The 21,357-nt window shown below is 46.4% G+C and overlaps 1 protein-coding gene across 1 annotated transcript; it reads right to left on the reverse strand.

The window, feature by feature from the left end:
• Positions 1 to 3,035: 3,035 nt before the first annotated feature.
• Positions 3,036 to 15,707, reverse strand: MTURN (maturin, neural progenitor differentiation regulator homolog). Its single transcript, XM_035549686.1, has 3 exons — positions 15,546 to 15,707; positions 10,285 to 10,407; positions 3,036 to 4,749 (listed from the first exon to the last, which is right to left on the reverse strand). Exons 1-3 carry the CDS (start codon positions 15,705 to 15,707, stop codon positions 4,639 to 4,641), a joined length of 396 nt encoding a protein of 131 aa, XP_035405579.1. The 3' UTR covers positions 3,036 to 4,638.
• Between the last annotated feature and the right edge of the window lie 5,650 nt (positions 15,708 to 21,357).

The following is a 21,357-nucleotide window of genomic DNA, read 5'->3' on the forward strand; positions in this document are numbered from 1 at the left end:
CTTACACCTGCAAACACCAGGTTTATCCCACCCTGCTGACACTGCTCGGGAAATACAAGCCTCTTGTTCTCTTCACCACAGATATTTTAGCTACACTTTATCCTGCCAGAACCCCTGTTTAATTGATTTTTCTCACAGAGAAAAGACTCCATCAGTCATCAGCATTTGGTAAGCTCTTTAATGGCAAGCTTATGGTGTAACTACACTGTTGGATTTGGTGCCTCGGTGGTGGGAGCAGAAGGAGGAACAGAAAAATATGCAGGGCTCCACTGGAGGCTTACACCTTTTAAAGCATTGAACAGAAGGGCAACATCATTTGGCAACCCGTTTCACAGCTTTGTAGTCCCAAAGAGACAGAGATCTTCCAGCCAGAAAACAAATGGTGGAAAGCACACGAAGGGCAGTCTTTGCCTGGCGTGGCACAACACCATTTCTGCTCGACGTGCTGAGCTCTGACTGATCCTGGCATCAGTAAAGGAAAACTTGACAATAGAAAAAATGGTATAGACTGAAATCCAGAGCTGGTGTTTCCACCGCCACCCCCAAAAACACAAGCAGACATCCTGTACATGCAGTGCTACCACAGATCTTTGCCCACATAAGCAACAGCAGGTCAGCACAGAAAGGGAATTTCAAAGTTCAATGTATTTTACATGAAACCAGAGAGCTTTATTGTTGTTGGTAGTTAACTTATTCAAAGAAGGTTTTTTCTTCAGACAAATGAACTCCCTCTTTGTTGATCTGTGCTTTTCTGACCAGGCTCGTACGGACTGAGCAGTGTTGCGTGGCTCTGTGGAAACTGGTGTCTGTAATAACACAGATGCACCTTTAGGTATTTCCTTCCGTAAAACAACCTAGCAACGAGAAAAAAAGCCTAACCTAGAGCCTGTAAATGATCACTCGGCACACTGAAGGGGTGACTGTAGGTAGGTGAACAGGTTTCCTTCCACATCAGATACCATCCATGCAACCAAGTCTCGCTCAGCACACCTTACGTGTGGCACAGCTCCAAAACGCAGCAGGTAGCGTGGTCAGGTCACTGATGCAAGAAAACTAACTCTGCCTGTTCCCATCCCAAGTGGCATTTCCACAGGCATGCACCTTCCAAAGGCAGGCACTGTGCAGAGGGAAATGGCCCACAGCAGTAGCTGGGGCTGGAGAAGCCCAGTCGGGTTCAGGCCATCGTGCTCAGGGGTGTGTTATTCATCGCATCTCTGTGAGGAGACAGTTTGCCAATGTTTTCTCTTAAATTGGCTGCCTGCATCATGAGCAAGTCCTTCTAAGAGTTTTTTTTACTGTGCGTTTTATGAAGCAGCTTTCTGCTCCCTGCCTGTTGCTCCCACCTACCCACATGGTATCATAAATAACGCTAGGGAAGAGAGGAGGAGGCTTTTCAATTTGCCTTTTCTCCACCCCTTCCTCCATCACCATCCCAATGCATTCCTCAGGCAGGATGCCAACATAGAAACACAACTTGTAACGTCCAGAGCAGCTTTCTTACACACTGCAGAGGTTCAATGAGTGGATACTTGTCAGGGTGGTCGGGGCGGTCTCGGAAATCCCGGCACCTCCGTGAAAGGGCGCTTTTCCATGCCTTCCCCTGCTACCCAGGCCAGCTGTCACATCCCAGAGGTCTGTTCTCCCCCCTGGCATTCCTGGTGTTTCTGAGGCCCCAGGCCGCACTGTGCTGGCTGTGCTCAGCGTACCTCTTCTCACCCACAGATCTAAAAGTGCCATACACACTGGTGGGCAAATAATACTAACAGCCCTTTTTACAAGGGGCTGCCCTGCGGGTGGGACTTTCAAAGAAGCTCCTCTGCTCCCACCGAATTTCACAGAGGACCAGCTGCTGAGATGTGCCCGAAGCTTGGAGCAAGGCAGTGGCAGAGCTGCCCACATTTTCTCACCAAGCCCCCAGACGCACGAGCATTCACGCATGTGTTCACAAACCCAGTATCTCTGTCTGGCAGCAAAGCCAGGGGTTAATTGCCCCTGGTTAATTATCGAAAGGCTACTAACCTCAAAATATGCGGGGGGGGGGGGGGGGGGAGGGGGGAGTGAGGAAAAATTAAAATACAAATAAAATATATAAATACTTTGCGATACAGTGAAGCCAGTTCTGCATCTCCTGCATCGTTTGGTTAAGTATGGAACAAGTAACATGATAATACAGAAATGTATTTGGTCAAAGTAAGCAATCAATATTTTTTGATAAAATACATTCTATATTAATGCTCATTCACATTTAATACACACGTCAATTACGTTTTCTATGTATAAAATTCCAGTTTATTGTTAGTGCTGCCTGGTAGTGCTTCAGTTCAGCAGTGGGGGTCCACACATTCGGCTCCCAGCAGCGTGACAGGGGACACGAGCGTGCAGCTCTCTGCAGGGCCAAGCCTCATGCACCCTCTGGAGTTTTGCTTCAACAAAATCTTGCTGGCTGCAGTGGGGATTTTGCAGGGGTGGGAGCTGCAGAAGGGTCCCCAGCTACCACGCACTTGCTTTCTGGTGCAGAGGTCACTCCAACGGCATATGGCATTCCAACAAAAAAAGTGAGTTAGTGAATGCAGAAAATAACGTATCTACATAATTTACAGCTTTATGTTTGCATACAACCATATTAATGCTAAACTGCTCATTAACAATTCAATCGATAGCTTGTGCTACTGTAAATTATTTCTTGCTTCGCATTACAGCAGAGGAAAGCCAGCCCCATTTGCTTCCATTTGCACGAGCCACAGCTGGAGGACTGGATGCTACAAAGAGAAAGCTTCTCCCAAAGCAAGGTTCTTTTTAAAGTTATGGCATCTTTTTGAGATGGAGAGGAACAGAAACTTAGGGACTTAAAGCAGGGATGGAAACCACTGTTCTTGCACTTCATTTCCATAAGCGAAAAGCCTATTGCTGCTGTACAGTGTTATACAATGAACTGCCACAGTTCTCACGTCACTAGTCCATAGAAAACGTGTTGCAACTATCATGTTTATGCCTGCATGCCGAAAGAATGTACAAAGTTTCACTAAGCTCTTTTTTTCTTCCACTTTTTTTTTTTTTTAATATTTTTAAACTTGGACTTTTAAAGCATTGCAGACACTTCTGTGTGTAATCAGGTACCGCACACCATCCTGGCTATGGAAGTTCGTTGCCTCAGATTGGAAAAATCAAATGCTATGCATCTCTCAACCCATCATCAGAAATGTAAACCCCCAAGAAAACTTACTCTCTTAAGTAACTTTGGAAAAAAAAAGTCTTTAAAAAGTCTATGGACAAGGAGATGTTGCTACCAACAGGGTTTTCAAAATGGCATGAGTTGTTTCTGGGAGTTGTCCAAGCATTTTCTCTTCACTCAATTTCTGTTTTTTATAAAGCTAATTCTGTATAAAAGGGCTTTTGAACTGTGTGGCCTTCATTTTGCCATTAAAAAATGAAGAAAAAAAAGGAATTAATTTAGAAACATTTTGATCTATTATGGAAAATAGCTGTCTTACAACAGAACTGCTTTGCTTCTTATATTTTCAGTATGAAAGACATGTAAATAAGAGACCCTGCATCTTCACAGTCTGGCACTCATTGGAGCCACTTAAACCCATGCAAAGTAGGTACAAAATACTAGGGGCCTTCCTGCTTGGGTAGTATTTTAGCTCCCCTCTGCAGGAGTGGAAATGCCCAGATCAGCTCAAAGGCCCAGTGTGAGGAAAAAGTCCAGCATAACATTAAGAGCCAGATGCTGGTTTATACCCTTATGGCTTCCAAGTTAAGTTGCACTTCAACTGGCAATGCTGCAAGATTTACGTAATAATTTACCGGTGTTTTAAAAACAATGAAGCTTAAAGTTGGTTTTCATGCACAAGTGGGATATGCAATGGCTGATTTAATTGATCAAATTTGTATAAAAACAGTATTTGGCTTTTGGGTTATATGGTGTGAGACTACCCAGGTTCATTATGATGTGTACTGTTGATACCAGAGCTCTAATTACTCCCAGTTATTAATCCAATCACTTGTAAACTCAGGTGTCAGTAAAATGACATTAACACATCTGACAAAAAATACTCCCTTGGATTTCCCACTTCCCATCATTTTTGTCGAGCCTTCATGTGCACTTCTGCAGTACTGACCACTATTAAACTAAATTTTTTTTTCAGGAGAAACCTCTCAAAGTTTGGTGCTCTGTCTGGTAGTAGAGAGTCAAAAATCATAGCTGTTAAACTAAAAAGCAAAGCGTGGCTTGCATCTACTCTCTGCACCGATTTCCCCCGAGAGGTTACGTGTGAGTACTCAGCACCCCAGCCCCATGGTTCCTACATTCAAAGTACCCTACATTCGTGTCAGTGAATGTTACTCTCGAACACAAATCAAGGAGACAGTCAGCAACGAAACTACTTCTAGACTGGCAATGGCAGAATGCTACCAAGACAACTCCATAGAAACCCCACTCAAGCAGGAGCAAAATTCAGGTCGCTTCTTAGCAAAGCTCATCACAGATTATTATTATTTCTTAAAAAAAAAAAAGTAAAACTTTTATCCTGGGAGCCAGATATCCCCATGTAATGTGCTAGATCAAACAGGCTAGCGTGGGACCACCTGATCCCACCTGGTACCAAAAGATTCCCCATTTTTCAGCTTCTCTGAAAATTACTGCTGACTGACACCCATTTGTTGGTGATCGGCTTCTGGTTCCTCTTCTTCCACATCTGCATTATATTCTTCAAATGCATCATCATCAACATCTGGAAGCCCAAGTAGCTACAAAGAAGAGAAAATACCGTGTAATAGCGAGTTACCCACTCATGCAGTTTCGCTTTAAATCTTCCCACAATACCTAGATGTCACTTCTTGGAAACCTCAGATCCTAGAATAACAGCATTACATAACAATCTCAACTCTCTTTCTCTCCCTCATGTGATAGAGAAAGGTTTGAAAATGCATCCTCACACCAAATTAAGTGCTCAGAGACCAGAAGATAAATAAAACCAAAGCAAAGCACTTTCAAAAAGCTCTGCCTTTGTCCCTGAGGTCATATCACAATTTTTTGAGTGTTTAGACCTGGCAGTGGTTTAACTTCAGAACAAACCATGATTATACTGTAGCAGTAGTTAACTTGATTTAAGATTGTGTTGAGTAACCATCCTTAGTCCAAAAAATAAAGCGTCCTCATGCAGAACTGGCTAGTGGGGAGTAGGCAGTGTCCCTAAAATCCTAAGGATCTCACCATGTTAATTGCTTTTTCCTGAACTCTTCACTCCACCACACCAGATGAAGACTTGCATGCTGGGTGAAGCAATCTCTGTAACAAATACTGTGTGTTCAAACGAAAGTTGCCCAAATCCCTTTACATTTCTGCAAATTAGATTTGGGCTTCTGAAGAACTGCCAGTTCATCTTCCTTGGACCATGTTTGGATGCCTCCATCTGACGTCTCAGATCACTGCCATGGCATTTGTCTGCCACAGGAGAAGGAGCAAATAACAGTGCTTGAACTTCTTCCATCTCCTCCAAAAGGTTGCCAAGCCAACAGAAGTCAAGAAGACAGACAAACCAAATAATAACCAAAATAATGTATCTGTTCTGGAAATCTCATATTAGAATCCTATACTACCAGCTGCTAATATCCACAAGCAAAACCACATGCCAGTCATTACTGGGAATACTATGTATTTAGCTTGCCAGGGCTGGAAGAGCAGCACAGACACGTGTGTGCAACACCCTGTTTGGAGTGCAACACAGCTGCTATCTCTCAAAGGAGACAAAACCAGAAAAATCACAAGAGTGATGCTTGCTCGGTGGTAGTATGAAAAAGGTTGTGACGAGGCAGATTTTTAGAGATCTAAACTAATTCAGTCCATGATTAACATTCAAAATTATCTGGTAGACAATTACAGAGAATTAGCTTCCAGGTCCATGTATTCTTCACCATCACTGTGAGAAAAACAGTTTTTTAGTTGCAGGGTTTCTCAGCAGCAAAATGGAAGGAGAATTTGCTGACTACATCCCTCCTTCGCATTTTAAAAATACTTACAGAGAGACCCCAGCTGAAGTGTTCTTGTCTTCTGAGCAGAACAAACAGAAAAAAATACTCCCATGCATACGCATTTTTCAAATCTTATGTTGAACTGCATAATGTGAAATGACACGGTTCATTTTCAGGATGTGGGGGCTTTCTTTCATTTTTAAGCTAAAATTAAAACAGTTTTTAAAATGTAAAAGCAAGGCCTCTAGACTTCTCTCTTTTTCCCTCAGTATTATTTTCGCTCAACTGATTTGGTATATTCAAATTAGATTTGTGTGTCGTACTGCTCCGTTTACATCAACCGGCAGAAAGAGCTTTGATCACTTTTTTTTTTGCCCAGCTCCACTAATAATTCCTCCCTGATTTGCAGGGAAATGAGCCACAGGATTGAGAGCCCCATTTTCATTTTATGGGATGCTGGAAGCCTTTTATGTGCAAAACTAGCACACACACAAAAAAAATCCACAACATACACCGCAAGAACCAAAAAGATTCTCAAGCCTACAGGTCTCTGTTTTCCACACATCCCCCTTACTTTCACTCTCAGGACACGCAGCTCTCCTCTCCCTGGCATGGCGAACATCAGGATCAAAGCCAACACCCACCTCAGGTAAGTTTTACGGAGAGTAGGATGGATGGGGACAGGGTGAGATGCTCCTCCAAGGGAGGCACAGTTTTGCTCTCTCGTGGATGCTTTCAAGGTAGGATTTTCCAAGACACCTGGCACCTCTGCCATCCCTCACCACCCTTAAACACTTACTGGTCTCTGCACTGCAGTGGCAAATCAGCCAAGATCTTGACCCCAAGGTGGAAGGATCAGGTGCAGAGAGAGCTCTGCAAACATTTGGGTCAAAACAGGAGGAGGTAAGATAAAAGTTGGGGACAAAATAAGATGATGAAGGTGTGAGCTGACCCCAGACCAGCTCTCATGTCTACTTCTAGTCCATATCTACTTTGTACACTGAAGTATCATCTCTGTGGCAGACTGGAAAGGACTTTAATAGAAAGAAAAGAGAGAGCTGATCCATTAGCCAAATAGGCAAAGGGAACAAAACTGGCAGGTGGGGATGCGGTGAGAAGGACAACAGGAGGGTGGTGGGGAGGGAAGAAGGACAACCAGCAGCTGCACAGCGTGAACTACATCTCCTTATTCCTGCTGGCCAAACTACCCATCTGCTAGGTATTGTTAGAAGTAAAGGGAGGCCAATGGGACATATATGAATCCAATGAACTTGGGGTAAATGGCTTTTACACTGCAGACTCCCCACTTTGGATACAGGCTTTTAGACCAGAGGTAAACTCAGTGCAGGAATCCTGCTAAGTTTTATGACTCACTTTCTGGTTCTCTGCAAACTCTTAAGGTTAGTGCCATTTCCCTCAGGCATTTTTTATTTTTATGTCTTTCTTAACTCTTTCAAAGTGCCCTGATACAAATAACCTAGTACTTTCAAAGTCACAGACTCATGAAACCAGTGTGTCAATGCCTCCTACCAAAAGCTGACATACAAACACACTGAAAAATAAACCAAGTCCAAGACAGAGCTTCAGCAGCTGATGAGATACCATATGAGAGGTGATATGCTGTCATATCTCGGTGTGACAGGATTTGTCTCCAAGCAGATATGCTTAGAAGCATGGACACCTCTGCCTGCTTCCAGGCACAGACATGGCACCACTGAGACAAGGGCGTTGGAGGAGCTGGGATGCTCTGAGGAAAACAGTGTTAATTCTTCAAGAGGCACCAAAAGCCATTAAAGGAGTTAGTTTGGATGGAAGATGGGGGGTGTTCACCAGAGCCAGGTTCAAAAGTTGGCTGGGCTGTGCATCCAGGTGAGGGGCAGCCTCAAAATCAACATCGCTGGCATTTACCCTTTCGGTGTCTGGTAGTTTTGGAAATCCCCAAATAAACAGATGACAAGGCAAATGGCACATCTTGGTGGAAACCAACATTTCCTGTGCTGCCTCCAGCAAAAAAACAGCTTGACCTTGTCTAGAGCAGGGTTTAGAGGTGCAGTTTAGCCGTCATGGGTAAACCAATGCTTTTTGAAAGTCTTGTCTAGACTTTTCTCTCACAGTAGGTTTGTTTGGATAGTGGGGAAGAAATGTCCTGCAATTGCACTATTATCTCCACGCTCACAGCAAGGTTATTTCATTAACAAAACAAGTCTAGCACAGAAAGGACAGTGCAATGGAGTTCCAAGGAAATAATTTCCCAATACTGATCAAGAGTGGTTTTGTTCTGATAAACGCATGATGGTGTAAAATAACAGTTTCTATATATCTACTGTACCACTCTCCACTTCTTAAAATCTATCCTACCATGTGTGAGCTGTTTTGAATAATTACAATACAGGAAAAATGTCAATACGTTTCTCATTAGACTTGTCAACACACAACCATACACTGAATGATAAAACCAGCTTCATTACAACCAATGCAAACCCCTCGGTACTAAGTCAAAGGAGACTCTCATAAGCTATCTTTGTGGTACCTCTAAGAGAAAATGAAGAGGAACTTTGCGGTCTGCAGGAGGGCTCTGATAATTGAGGATGCTATTCTTGAGCAGACAAAAGCACAATGAAATTCAACAGATTAGAAGCAAAACAAGAAAAAATATAAATAAAGTTGTAAATAAAAGAGTTTTCCAGAAGAGTGTAACTAATGATTTGAAGAAAAACTGCCCAGTAGTGTTCTACTCTTCAAGTCATCTGAGGCCTTCACATCCAGACTGGATGTCTTTGGTAAAGATATGTTCCAGCTCAACCACAGCTTGTGTGCTTGGTTACAGGAATCATTGTGTGGAATCTGACATGTTAACGAAGCGCCCAGACTGAATTAGCATAATGGTTCCCCTGGCTTTGAACCTTTTTATCCTGAAGTAGCTTAACTTGGTTTGACTGAAGCCAATTTCTCAGCAACGTAAGCTACACTGAAATAAATGCGGTTTAAAATGAAGTAAGTGATCTGTACCAATTTAATTAAGTCTTTTTGAAGTCCTCTTTACTTAGACCAATGGAAGTCTCTCCTCAAAGACACAGCTTTTCTGAGTGGGAGAAAACAGCTATGAAGATCCATGAGCCGAATATTGTTCTGGGAAGCATATTTATATTTTTGTATGTTTTCACAATTACAAGCAGCTGTTCTGAAGGATCAGATTTCCAGACTTTTCTAAGAAAAGTGTGCATCTGTTCTATTTATTTCCAGTCTCTCAGAGGATTTTTAAAATTATGTTCTTTCATGTCGACCAGCTGCGGCTTTCTGTGGCAACGCAAGGGTGCAACGTGGGGAGGCCCGGTGTTTTCATATCACCACTCCCTTTCACTCCAAATACTTGGGATAAATTTTCAGCCTTCGTGATTAGTCAGCCAGAAAAACACAGGAGGAGAAGCTGTCTGCATGTTCACTTAAGTTTTTGGTCAGCTTTGCCACAGGCATCAAGGGAGATGCAGGGAAGAAGCATGGGCCTAGTGATGAAGCTCCGCTCTCCTCTGCACCAGCCTGTCCGTCCAGCCCGGGTCATGTCAAAAAATTAATGAATTACGAGCAGTCAAGCTTCAGTTATTGTATTTGACTATTGCATTTACTGTAATTATTGCATTTTAGTAGTCCTTTCCAAAGGAGAGGCTGTGCAAGAGGAGGCTTTGGCAAACCAGATGGAGCACAATGGCCAGCCCAACAAAGTCACCTCACCCTGACAAAAAACAGGTTTCCACCCAAATCTTAGTGTAAAACAAGGACAGAGAAAGCTAAGCAGCCACAAAACAGTGAAAGGCAAGAATATAAGCCCCCCTCCCCACCAAATCCAGGTTTGGCTCTGTCCTCTTCCCAAGCTTTAACTAAAATGGTGTTAGCAAGTATCAGGCGGCAGCCATCCTAAGAGCAAAAGCTGAACCACCACCGGGGTCCTTGCAAAATTCCCAACTTACAGCACCGGGAAATCACTCTGGTGCAAAGTCCTGACTCGTGTCACATTCCTGGGAGGCAGCGATGCCATCCCCATGCAGAGACTGTGTGCCACCGGCTACAGCACCAGTTGGCTTCCCACCCCAGGCAGGCATCTCATTCTCTCACATGCATAGCTGGAAATAAGAAGGCAGCTGGCCTCTAAGAAGCAATCTGCAAATGCCTGATAGAGACTGATGTGCTAACACCCCTGCACATGGGCAACTGATTGCAGAAGTAAGGAGAAGAACTGCTTTGCCCCATCCAGTACTACTGTAGTGACAGTCACAGACAACTGACAGCATTTAGAAGTAAAAAAGAAGCACTTACGGGTCTGAAGGACTTGAAGACTTTTTCCAGTATTTCATGGAGCGTCTTTTTCCCACAGGAGGAGATGTAGTCCTGCGCGAGCTGCAGGAAAGGTAAGCAGTCCTCGCTTTCACTCCACACGTGCTGAAAGCCAACAGCAACACAAGAAAGAGAAGGTGTTAACAGGAACCCACGCTGACCTCTCCACATGGTTTTATAAGGTGACAGGTTGTAAACATCTGCCAAAGTACACTGGGCCCCCTTAGGTTCGGACTCGCACTGTGGGCTGTTTCAGAGGCCAAGCTTCTGAGGAGGAACTTTGATGTTACTGACACCATGAAACGGAAGGCAGGGAGGGAAATCACATGCACGTTTTACAAGTAGAGGTGTTTTTGTTTGATACTGGCCCTGCTTAGACCTGGAAGTCACGTTGGGTTTTCTTTCCTTCTGCATCATCTGCTGCCATAAAGCCCTCAGGAAGAGCTAAAGCATCTCTTTGTCCTCCCAGTGTTGGTGCAAGTGCTATGTGAACCTGGAGGTGGAATTTGGTGTCTAACTCTGCTGATGATGTAGAAGAAAACACGATGGAAAATATAACCATGGAGTGGACACAGAGCCAAGGAGAGACATTTGGGCACCCACAACATCCGGACATTTCACACTTCCCTCCCTTCCTCTCTCTGTTTTGAGGTTTGCTCCTCCTAGACCTTGGCAGCCACAAGTAAACTCATTTGGGATATTTCCTCTCATCTTGCTCTTGCTTGAGAGAGGCCATTTCCCCAGCCTGACTCTGGGAAGCCTCTCCCCAAAATGATGCTTCTTCTGCTGGCATGATGTTGTTTGAAACAGGGAGCTGGTGAGCAATGGGGGAAGATAACAGATAACTCAGATAACACTGCTTCTTGCACAGAAGGGCAGCACACAGCACAATTTAACATGCACTTTTAAAGACCTTCTTTTTGGAGACATGGTGCACAGGACTGTCTTAGACAGCCTGCTAAACAGAAAAGCCTAATGCTGCAAGAATGGTTAGAGACTCTTATACCTCTGTTTTTGCACAGCAATTCTTTTCCCCAAAGTGCTGTGCAGCTTTTTACTGTGCTATAAACAGCAAGTTATGCTTCAACAGGGACAGGGGAGGGTTACCCTGAAGCTTAACTAACATTCAGGAAAAGAGTAAGAATAACAGACATTTCCATTCCCAACATAAGGCTTCCACGTTGCCTGCCTGCTCAGTGGTGAACACCTGCCAGTGATGCAGTTTTACATCTGGCTAAAGGAAACACTACTTAATACCACCTAAGTTGTGTCTTTAAGACAAAAACTGTCACTGATGCTCTACTAACCTCACTTAACCTGCATTTTCTTTGCTGCTTGTTGCATTTACAAGCATAACCATAGCAAAATGTTTTGCTCAGAAAAAGCCCTGTCTTACTGAGCAGGTTCTGCTCTTTCCATGTACCCAGAGTAATCTCTTACCAGTCTGGAAATAAAAAGGGGTTCTTTACAGCCTTGCCAACTCTGAAAGACACATACCACAAGTCTCATGGTATTTCATGCCATCTTACAGCCATGGGCCTCGTAATCCTATAAATATACAACCAAATCTCGGCTTCTCTTTAAAAAAATAAATAAATCTGGCTTCATGATTTTTATGGCCTAAAAAGGCAGAAGGTACATCAAATGGACTCAAATGAACCCCCTTTAAAATACCAGATGAACTCTCTTCAAAATCGCAGCGTTGTAAGAACAGCCTCAAGATTTTGGAGGTCTGGCCCATGATCTCTTAATAAGCAGGGTCAGCAATAACCTTTTTATTACTTCTAATCTTTGTGCCAAACTTAAGGGCTGGATGTTACAGATTGGCAATTCATGACTCATGCTAATCCTGCGTTAATTGTTTATATGTATGAAATGACCATGAGTGTTAACATCCTGATTCTTGTTTAAATTGTGGCCTCTTTCGACTATCAGAGCTATACACAGGGGCTTCCTTGCAAATGAAAATCAGCCTCTGAATGGCTTGACAACATCTCCTCGCCCCAAGGAAACACGTCACCTGTAATAATGGCCAGCGTTATAACACCTATAAATTCAGCTGCATCTTCAGATTGCTGTGGACGTTCAGTGCTGCCCTGAGGCAGCACAGGAGCTGCAAAAGGAATTTTGGATTCTCAAAATCAAACAAGGAAAACAACTTGAGGGTTCAGCTCCTGCTTAGAAAGCCAGAGCAGGCAGTGAGACTGCACGTACGGAGATGCTTTTCCTGGAAAAACCCTGGCGCCTGAGAACCTCTTTGCAGCAGGCTGCTGGCACTCTGGTGGACCACAGCACTCGTCCGTGGCCATGCAATTAAAAAAAAACATATTAACCTCATCACTAGAGTATGTGTTTTCCAAGCTTGCCCAGTTTTGCTCATGGTTGCTTTGTGTCACTACAAAAGCCCATGCAGTCACCAGCATCCACCTCGGCTGACCCCGGGTCGTGGCTGAGTTACTTCGTTCAGCATCTGTGCACAGCACAGCGCTGAGGCTATCCACGGGGCTGCACCTCGAGGGGCTTGTTTCCCCTCGTGTCCTTGGATGATTCGGTGATGCTGGATGACACAGCCACTTGCTGGACCACCTTGTTCTAGCCTGTGGAACATGCCAGCAGAGCTTTCTTTTTTCTTTCTTTTTTTTTTTTTTTTAATGGAAAGTATTCAGATTCACTACCTCTGTTATAAAATATTTTGCAGGAAATCTTGCAACAAGGTGTCATAGTATTTTTATTTGCCTTATTGATTACTTTGAATACCAGCAATAACAAGATGACAAAACAAACGACAGGCTGTAAAGAATAGCACCTCAACCCTCACTGGCTATGGCTATACAAATCCAATTAATCCTTTGGGATTATGAACCTCCATGAACCTCAGGATCTAACCTATACATAATTCAGCTATCCAAAATGCTGATTCAAAGAGTTTTAGTGTCCAGGTGGTGCTGAAAATGGCAGTAGTCATCTAGACGGGTCTTCTGCATTTTAAAAGACCTGGCCCAAAGACACCTTCTCAGGAAATTAATATTATATGATTGTTGTGATCTGGAATCTCTGGTATTATACAAAATTCATTTTTTATCTCCCAGATTACTTCTTGGCAACCTTTCTCAGTCTTTCTCCTCCTCCCTTTTAAACTCACCATGCTCATCATTTCCTCCTTACGAGGGAGTTATCATGGACTACTCTGGCACCTCCTACATGGTTTTTTTAAGTCACATTATTATGAAATAGGACATAAAGAAAGAGAACAGGGTACCAGGCACCAGATGCTTATTAAATGTGAGGCTCCTTTATAAGACTTACAGGGTGCAAAAAGACCATAAAGTGTGCCACTCTGAATTCTAGTTACATTTCCTTTTACCTTCACTCTCCTCCATGTTAACAGGGCCACACAACAAGGCTCAAGTGCAAAGGAGAATCGGTCCCTTGGCTTGCATTAAGTCTCCTTAAAATAAACTTTAGCCTGTAATTGCATGTAGAAAGTAAACTTATCTTCTAAGGAAATTAAAAAAAAAAGGGAAAAAGAAAATGACTGCATAAAACAAGATAGCCAAGCTGGGACCATACATGAAGCCTCACAGTGCACTAGGAGCAGAAAAGATGATGCTGGTGAACCAGTTCATTAGTAGTTCTTAATCACATTAGAGACACCTTCAACAGGAAAAGAATTAAGAACGACACCTACCTGCCTATCTTCAAAGTCTTATCACTAGAGAAAAGTGCCTCAAATAATAATGCCCCAAAGGACAGAAGTTGGCCCTTCTACTCAGTTTTATTACTGGTGGCTTTGGGTGGGGAGTCCTTCCCGCAGCAACCCTGGAATGAAAGTATTTGCCAAACAAAAAAGGGAAAACATGGTTGCAAACCCACAGAAATTGGCCTGTGATGGAAGCATGGGTGCAGGGTCTGAAACTGCTTGAGCTTTTGGTTTTTTTTTATCTAACTAGGTTTTGTTTTGAGAGGGTTCTCTCGGTTACCAAGCAGTATAGAATGAAACAAGGTACGTCTAAGAAAAATAATGAGCTTGCTTTGCAATTTCCAACACCATTAGCACCCAACGACAACTTCAGCCTAGTCCTGCAGGTGGCTTCACGCGCATCCCTGCCCAAGGGTCCAGCGGGCACAGCCCTGTCTGGGCAGGGGCATCTCCAGAAGGGAATGAGCGTGGGGTTTGGTGCAGGGATGCGGGTACTGGGCTGTCCCCCTTGCCCCGAGGTGTCCCCCTGGCACATCCAGGCCTGTGGCTGAAGGTCTTGTGTATCCCTGGGCAGGTGTGTAAGCCAGCTGCGGATCCCTTCCTTCATAACTCAGCCTGACACAACAAACGAATGTCCCGCTCGCTGGGATTCATGGTCTCGGGGTTGTCCCTTTGCTGCTCTTTGTTCCCATTAGCCCAGCTCTCAAATTGCCCTCCGCTCACCTGCCATGAAGGGAATTACGAGGCACATTTCGAGCGGGTCCAGGGATGGAAGTTGCTGCAGGAAGGGCGCGAGCCACAACGCCCCAGCCATCACCGATGAAGGAAAGCCTTCACCAGCACTTCACCAGTGCTTTGCTCCTGCAGCCCCCATGGCGAGGGGCCACTTTTGGACTCGCTGCCCTCCTGCTGCCCACGGGGGCAAGGGGAGAGACACCCCCCCCCCTTGCTTCCTTCTGCACAAACTTGCTGCTCAACTCCTCCAGGAGCCCAGCGGGGAGGGCACCGGCACCTGCCCACTCCCCCCTGCCACAGGGGGGGCCGCCGGCCGGGTCCCCCCCTCCCTGGCCCTGTGTGGAGCTGCGCGGGGGGCCCCTGCTGTCATCCCGACTCCATTTTATCCCTGCCCATTCTCCATTTGCCGTGACAGCCCTGCAAGCCCCCAGCCCCCGGGGGGAGGCTGGGGGGAGGCAGCAGGAGCGGCGAGGCGGGGAGCATCGCGCCCTCCTCCCCCCGGCCTCACCGGGCCGGGTGATGGGGGACAGAGGAAAAGGGGGGTCCGGGGATGGGAGGGGGGTCCATCGGCGGCTCCTGCCCGCGGGGCCGCCCCGCACCGGCCGCGGACTCCATTTTGCGGCTCTCCCTGCGCGCAGGGGAGGCTCCGGGCCCCGCAGCCTCCGGGGCCGCCCCCAGCCCCCCGGAGCCCCGTCCCGAAGCCGGCAGGACTTCCAGCGGGGGGATCCCCACTCCCCTCCGTGACACCCCCCCCCCACACCCCCCCCGCTCCCCAAGCACCCTCCCCACGCCCCCGCGGGTCACTCACGAAATTGTCGCCGCAGGCGGCCTCCGGGCAGAGGACGTAGAAGGAGACCCCGGGCTCGGCGTAGAAGTCCATGCGCCGCTCCGTCTCCTCGGCGGCGATGAGCTGGAAGGGCGTGCGGGCGCACCACCGCTCCGCAGCCTCCGCCAGCGCCTCGAAAGCCATCGCCAGCGACCCGAGACCCGCGGAGGAGATCCGCGGAGGAGATCCGCACCCCCGCCCCGCGCCCCCGCCCCCGCCGCGCCCCCGCCCCGGCCGAGGGGACCGGGGTGGCCCCCGGAGGCAACGAGCAGCTGGGGGGGGGGGGCACCCCCAAAAACAGCCCTGGGTGGAGAAGGAGAACGCCCGGAAAGCCGCTTCCTTGCTCTTTTCCTTTTTTTTTTTTCTTTCTGTCGTTCCAGATTTTTTTTTTTCTTCCCCTTTCTGTGTTTTAAAGAGAAAGCCAGTGGAGCGGTCCCCCCGTGCGCCCAGCAGATCTGCGCTCCTGGCTGCGAGTTGCTGGGAAGCCACCCGAGCGCGACACGCCGTCCGTCCCGTGACGTGGGGAAGCCTCGGTGCCTTGGCGATGAGGTTGGGTTCCCCTCGCCAACCCCTAGCCGGTCCCAGGTGGCCGTCTGCACGTCTGGCGAGGCGCACGAGATGCGAGAGCTGAGCTGCGTGTTGGAGAGCGGCCTTCGGTTTGCATCGCAGCCGACTGCGCCGCGAGGAAGAACGAATCCCCGCAGCACTGGGTGGGTTTTTGGCTCGGGGAGGTGACCTGGCAGCACGGAGCCCGGACCCGGCAGCAGGTAGACGTGTCTGCACCGGCGAAGGCAACGCCACCTTCTAAATACCGCCCAGCGGCTGCTGTTTGTCCCTGGAGTGGTGTTTAACTGCTTTTCATAGTGGGTACCCAACGCCGAGCCAACGGGGTCGGTGTCACGCACCACACGCATCGGTTAGGTGACAAATACATCATACAACCACTGCAAAATCAACTGATGAGGCCAAGCAAGGCAGCAAAACCCAGCACTGGCACTTTCGTGAGGATGCTCTGAGGCACTATGGATGTCTCTCCCTGGGTAGAAGGCGCCAAGCGCTTCTCGTCCACCTGGAGCTGTGCTCCAGGCCTCCAAAGTGTGGTGAAAGCACTAAATCTCCCCAAACTCCTGGCCTGGGTGTCAGCTTGCCTGCAACCTGTGGGCAGGGTGCCACCACCGCAGACCTCATTTTGGGTCCCGCCCAAAGGTTGTGGATGCAGGGTGCGAGCAATGCTTGGCCTTGCCCCTGCATGGTGTTAGCACCTGTGATTTATGTGCATTTTCAAAGCCCCTCGTGAATGTCTTTTTAGCCCTTAAAATGCCTCTTCGAAGAATGCATTGTGTGTTATCTCCCTTCTGTGGGGTAGGGAAGCTGGCAGGTTTCGAATGAGGCTTTAAGTATCTTATTGCAGCAGATTCTGCAGAAGCCTTTGTCACGTCTGCCAGCATAGCCACTCGAATCCAGTGGCCTTGCTTATTTATTTATGTACGTGTGACAGCTCTCGCTGCCCTTCCCACCTGTACCCCAGCAGCAGGCTGTACAAATAATGATGCTAGGAGGAGGCCTGCGAAGGTGCTGGACTGCGGAGAGGTGGCAAAAGTATGGTGGAAAGTATTTCCCCCCACACTACAGGGACACACGGCCACTTCCACCTCCCTCCAGGATGCAGCAGCCCCAGGGCTTTCTATCACCCCGCGCCAGGCCTTCGTGAAGTCAGGGCAATGCTGCGAGGTTGTCCTAAAAGGATGCTGCTCACCAGTAACTATCTCCTGCTGGAAACAGCATTTCGCCCTTCAACAGCGTGTGGACAGTATTAGGAAGGACGAGCATGGGACTGCTATAGCCATGCCAGTTGGATCAGAAATATAAATACTTGCATTTTATTGGTGAATTTTGGTAATGCACAGGTTTGGTGTCTCTACAAAACACTGAGCCACTGCTCTCCTTTACGGCAGGTCTGAAATCTGACAAATTTCGCCTGCAGACTGGCCACCTTCAAGATTATTTTTCTTTCTTTCTCTCTCTCTCTCTCTCTCTCTTTTTTTTTTTTCCTCCTGAAGAGCCCTCTTTGGTCTGCTTTTGGTGAACTGCCAAGTAATTCACTTTAATTCACTTGACCAGCTCTAAGAACCCGATTGTCCTCCTGTGGCCCTCATTATGCACCCTTCTGCTGATCTAAATGCAGAAAGGGCAGTAGGGCGAGCTCCAGTAAATTATTAGAGATGGGACCCATAATTGCTGTGCTGTGTCAGATTGTTCTCATATATCTTTACGCTGCCTCTGCAGTTTGGTCTCTTAAGGAAAGACTGCTACCCTTGCTCCAAAAGAGAAAATCCCATGGGGAAAAAAAGTTGGTAAGGGAGGCTGGTCCCATTATGGCTCATGGCTAACCCCTCACAGATCTTGTTCACACCACGGACCTTGAAAAACAAAAAGTTCCTTACTGTCGCTGCTACAAACTCATTCTCAACATGGTTTTCCTATGTCCAGAGTCTCATTCACCATCACAAACACATTTGCATCAAGTCTGTAAGAGCATTAAATGTCTTACTGCAGCAATGCAGTGGGTCTTCCAAGGGTTCAAGCTGAGTATTGCCCAACAGATTGCTTTTTAGCTGGTGTGCATCTAGCAGCAACAGCCAACATCAAGGTAAAAAGTGAAAAATCCCTGGCTGGTGTCTTGCGGATTGTTTCCCACCTGATTTCCCTGCTCCTGAGGACACCCAGCTTTCCAGAGCATCTAGACAGTGGTTTGTGATTTTCTTTCCTTATCCCATCGCCATGGTAAATGGAGTTGAGGAAAGAGCAAGAAAACTGTGAAGAGTGATCCGAGCCAAGAAGCTGTTGTGGAGGGAAAGTGAATTAGAAATGCATGGTTTCCCAATTAGGTTTTAAACTACCCAAAAATGTTAGTTAAAAAGCTGTATGGAATAAAGATCCTGCTGCTCCCATGAGTCCTGACATCCTCCTTTTGAAGTCAGTGGCTGAACTTCTTACTGCTTTGGCATTAAGAAATCAACATGTAAATAGTGAAGAAGGTCTGGGCTATGAACAATCCACTTGCTAGTTAGAAGCTCTCCCCAGTGGTATTGCCTTTTCCAGGACAAAAACTTAAATTAAAAAAAAATCATCAAACCCCCAAATCTGTCCTCATCCAAGTCCCTGTTTTTCAGGACTAGGAAGATCGTGTGCTAAATATGAGAGAGAATGCGATGTGATGCATTGTTATCTTCCTGGCCCTGCAGGCAGGCAGTTTTCAAGGCTCTGCTGCCCTTGACATCCAGACCAGCAGTACCATGGTAAAAAAAACCCGCTGATTTTAAAGGCATTCATTTTCCTTGAAACTTTCCAGAGCACAGGCTTCACGCATTTAATGCTCATGACAATATGACTGTCATCTCAAATATGAACGTGACAGTAGGAACGAAGTGCTGAGTTTTGTTTCAGGCTGAGGGTCAGCAGGCAGCCAGCTGGATGTGGCCAGAGATCCGTCCCAGCCTGGAGGCAGGGACAGGAGAAACCAGGCAGAGAGCACTGGACAGCCTCTGCCCTTGCATCTTGTCTTGCTCTCTCTTACTGTTGGACCTGTGTGGCTATGTGTAGGTCGTGTGGCCAGGCAAGCCAAACGGGGTTATATTATCATTGCTTTGTTAAGAGCTGGAAGTTGATTTTGTAAAGACCTGAATGTCATAAGACACCGTAACCTCCTCAGGCAAACAAATAGGATTTCTTGTCGATTTGCTGTCCTTTATGATATTGAAAGGGCACAGAGATGCGCACTGTCCCTGTTTTTCAGATGAATTGCTCCACTAGTATAAAAGATATTCTCATAACAGTCCCAAATTAGTTGATTGCTTGAAGTGCCAGAATACTTAATGCTCTGCTATTTTAAACATATGGAAATTGATTCAACACTTATCATCTATTTAGAGATGTAAATTTATTGAAAAAGATGCCACTTCTTCCTAAGCTTCAGGCAAGCTCCGACGCTTAGCTTTCTCGGCACAAGCAGGTTTTTACGAGGACTTGTGATTTTAACTACAGAGATTTATTTTCCTTCTAAAGGCTGGCAGAAGCAGAGGAAAACTGGCTGCATTGTCTACAGAGGGAAAAAAAAAAAAAAGATACCGATATGAACACTGGTGTGAACTGACACAGATACAGCAGGATCTGGCACATTGTACCCTGAGGGTCTCCTCCCAAGCACAGATGCTGGCCCAGACCTTGGCCAAACTTGGGTTGCTGTTGCTCTGCCAGCAGGGTGATGCTAGAAATAACATCGAGGGCACGGGCATTTGCTTTAGAGGAGGAGCAATGGAAAACCGAGCACCAGCAGCGACTGCCATTAAATTTGGCCAGGTGAAGACAGGGCACCCCATGGAAAAAGGAGTTGCGTCCCCCCACAACATAGCCTCAGCTGCTGAAAGCAAAAACCATCCATCATTTATCTGTAATTGAAAGCTCTTCTCTTAAAGTCAGACAGGTTTGGTAACTTAACTCTGTTTGGAAACCGTCCTGCGCGGGCCAGCCCTGTGCTGATGTCAAGGGCACGAGGCTGGCATTGGGATGAGAAAACCTGCAGCCTGGTCCTAGCTCTGCCTTTTGATTTGCCACAGTCACTTCAGGTCTTACTTAACCGTCAGATGGAGATTTATTTGTGTGTACTACATAGGAACGCTGTTCATGCCTTAACATTTGTGGAAATATGAGCTTCTCAGCTCGTTGATGGTGTGCTATTATTCAGCATGATTCATATATTAATGCCATAGCTATAAAGCTTAACATTATGCTCATAGGATTAAGCCGTATTTCTTAACGTGCTTCTTATCCTGGTATTTTTGCAGAGAAGCTGGAAGGGGGCCAGTTCACAGAGGGTGCCTACACATTAGTGTTCAGCTCAGGTCAGCAGAGCACTTACCCCATGAATGCCCCAATCATCCCCACTTACCCTGCTTTGGTTTGCATCACGGAAAGGGCACACAAAGTGGATTCCTCTCGGGTGAAATGCACACGGTGTGAGCAGTGCAAACTCAGCACCCTTCTGCGTTATGGTTCCACTCCCGGGCTGTGCTACTTGCTAACATAGGCACAGCTACAGCACATTTACTGCACCTCAAAATCTCTTGTGGTATCTGGGGAGTGATTGGACTGGCTGGATTAATTAACCACCAAACCTGGTATCTTGACTGGTTAATATTTAATTAGAGGCTTTATTTTCTTGTTGACACCAGTTTATATATGATCCTGCCTCCAGCCTCAGTAGGTCACGCTGAATCTGTCTCTTGTCTTAAGGCAAGGCAGAGCACCAGTTCCTCCTGGGGGAAAAGATACCCATTGAATCTGACTCTCAGAACAGTCCCTTCCAAAAGACAGCTCTATGGTAACCCTGGTTTACTGCACAGATTAATTCATTCAGATTTATGCAAAAGACAAAGATGCTTTACGTATATGCTTACAAAATTTTGGCCACCTTTGTTAGGTGTGATGAGTGCCTAGGTCTTGTATGGCCAGAGCCTGACAGAAGCTAGGACACACTGTGTGTTCCTAGCAGACCGTGACAATCCTCAGACTGACCCGAACGTGCTGCTGACAATGGTATTTGGTAGCTGTTTTCCTGAGCATGTGCTTGGTTGTTTTTGTTAATGATTATGAAGTGTGACGGTAGGAAAATGCTAAGGAAGTATCGGAGCTGTGGAGGAAAAAGCCAAGCCCCAAGTTACGAAGGGGTGATGGCAGAGTTCAGAGGCTGGCTGGGGCTGCGCAGAAGTGGATGTTATATCATATTTGCAGTGTG

The sequence above is a fragment of the Cygnus atratus genome, chromosome 2 (genome assembly GCF_013377495.2).
Source record: "Cygnus atratus isolate AKBS03 ecotype Queensland, Australia chromosome 2, CAtr_DNAZoo_HiC_assembly, whole genome shotgun sequence".
Classification (NCBI taxonomy): Eukaryota; Metazoa; Chordata; class Aves; order Anseriformes; family Anatidae; genus Cygnus; species Cygnus atratus.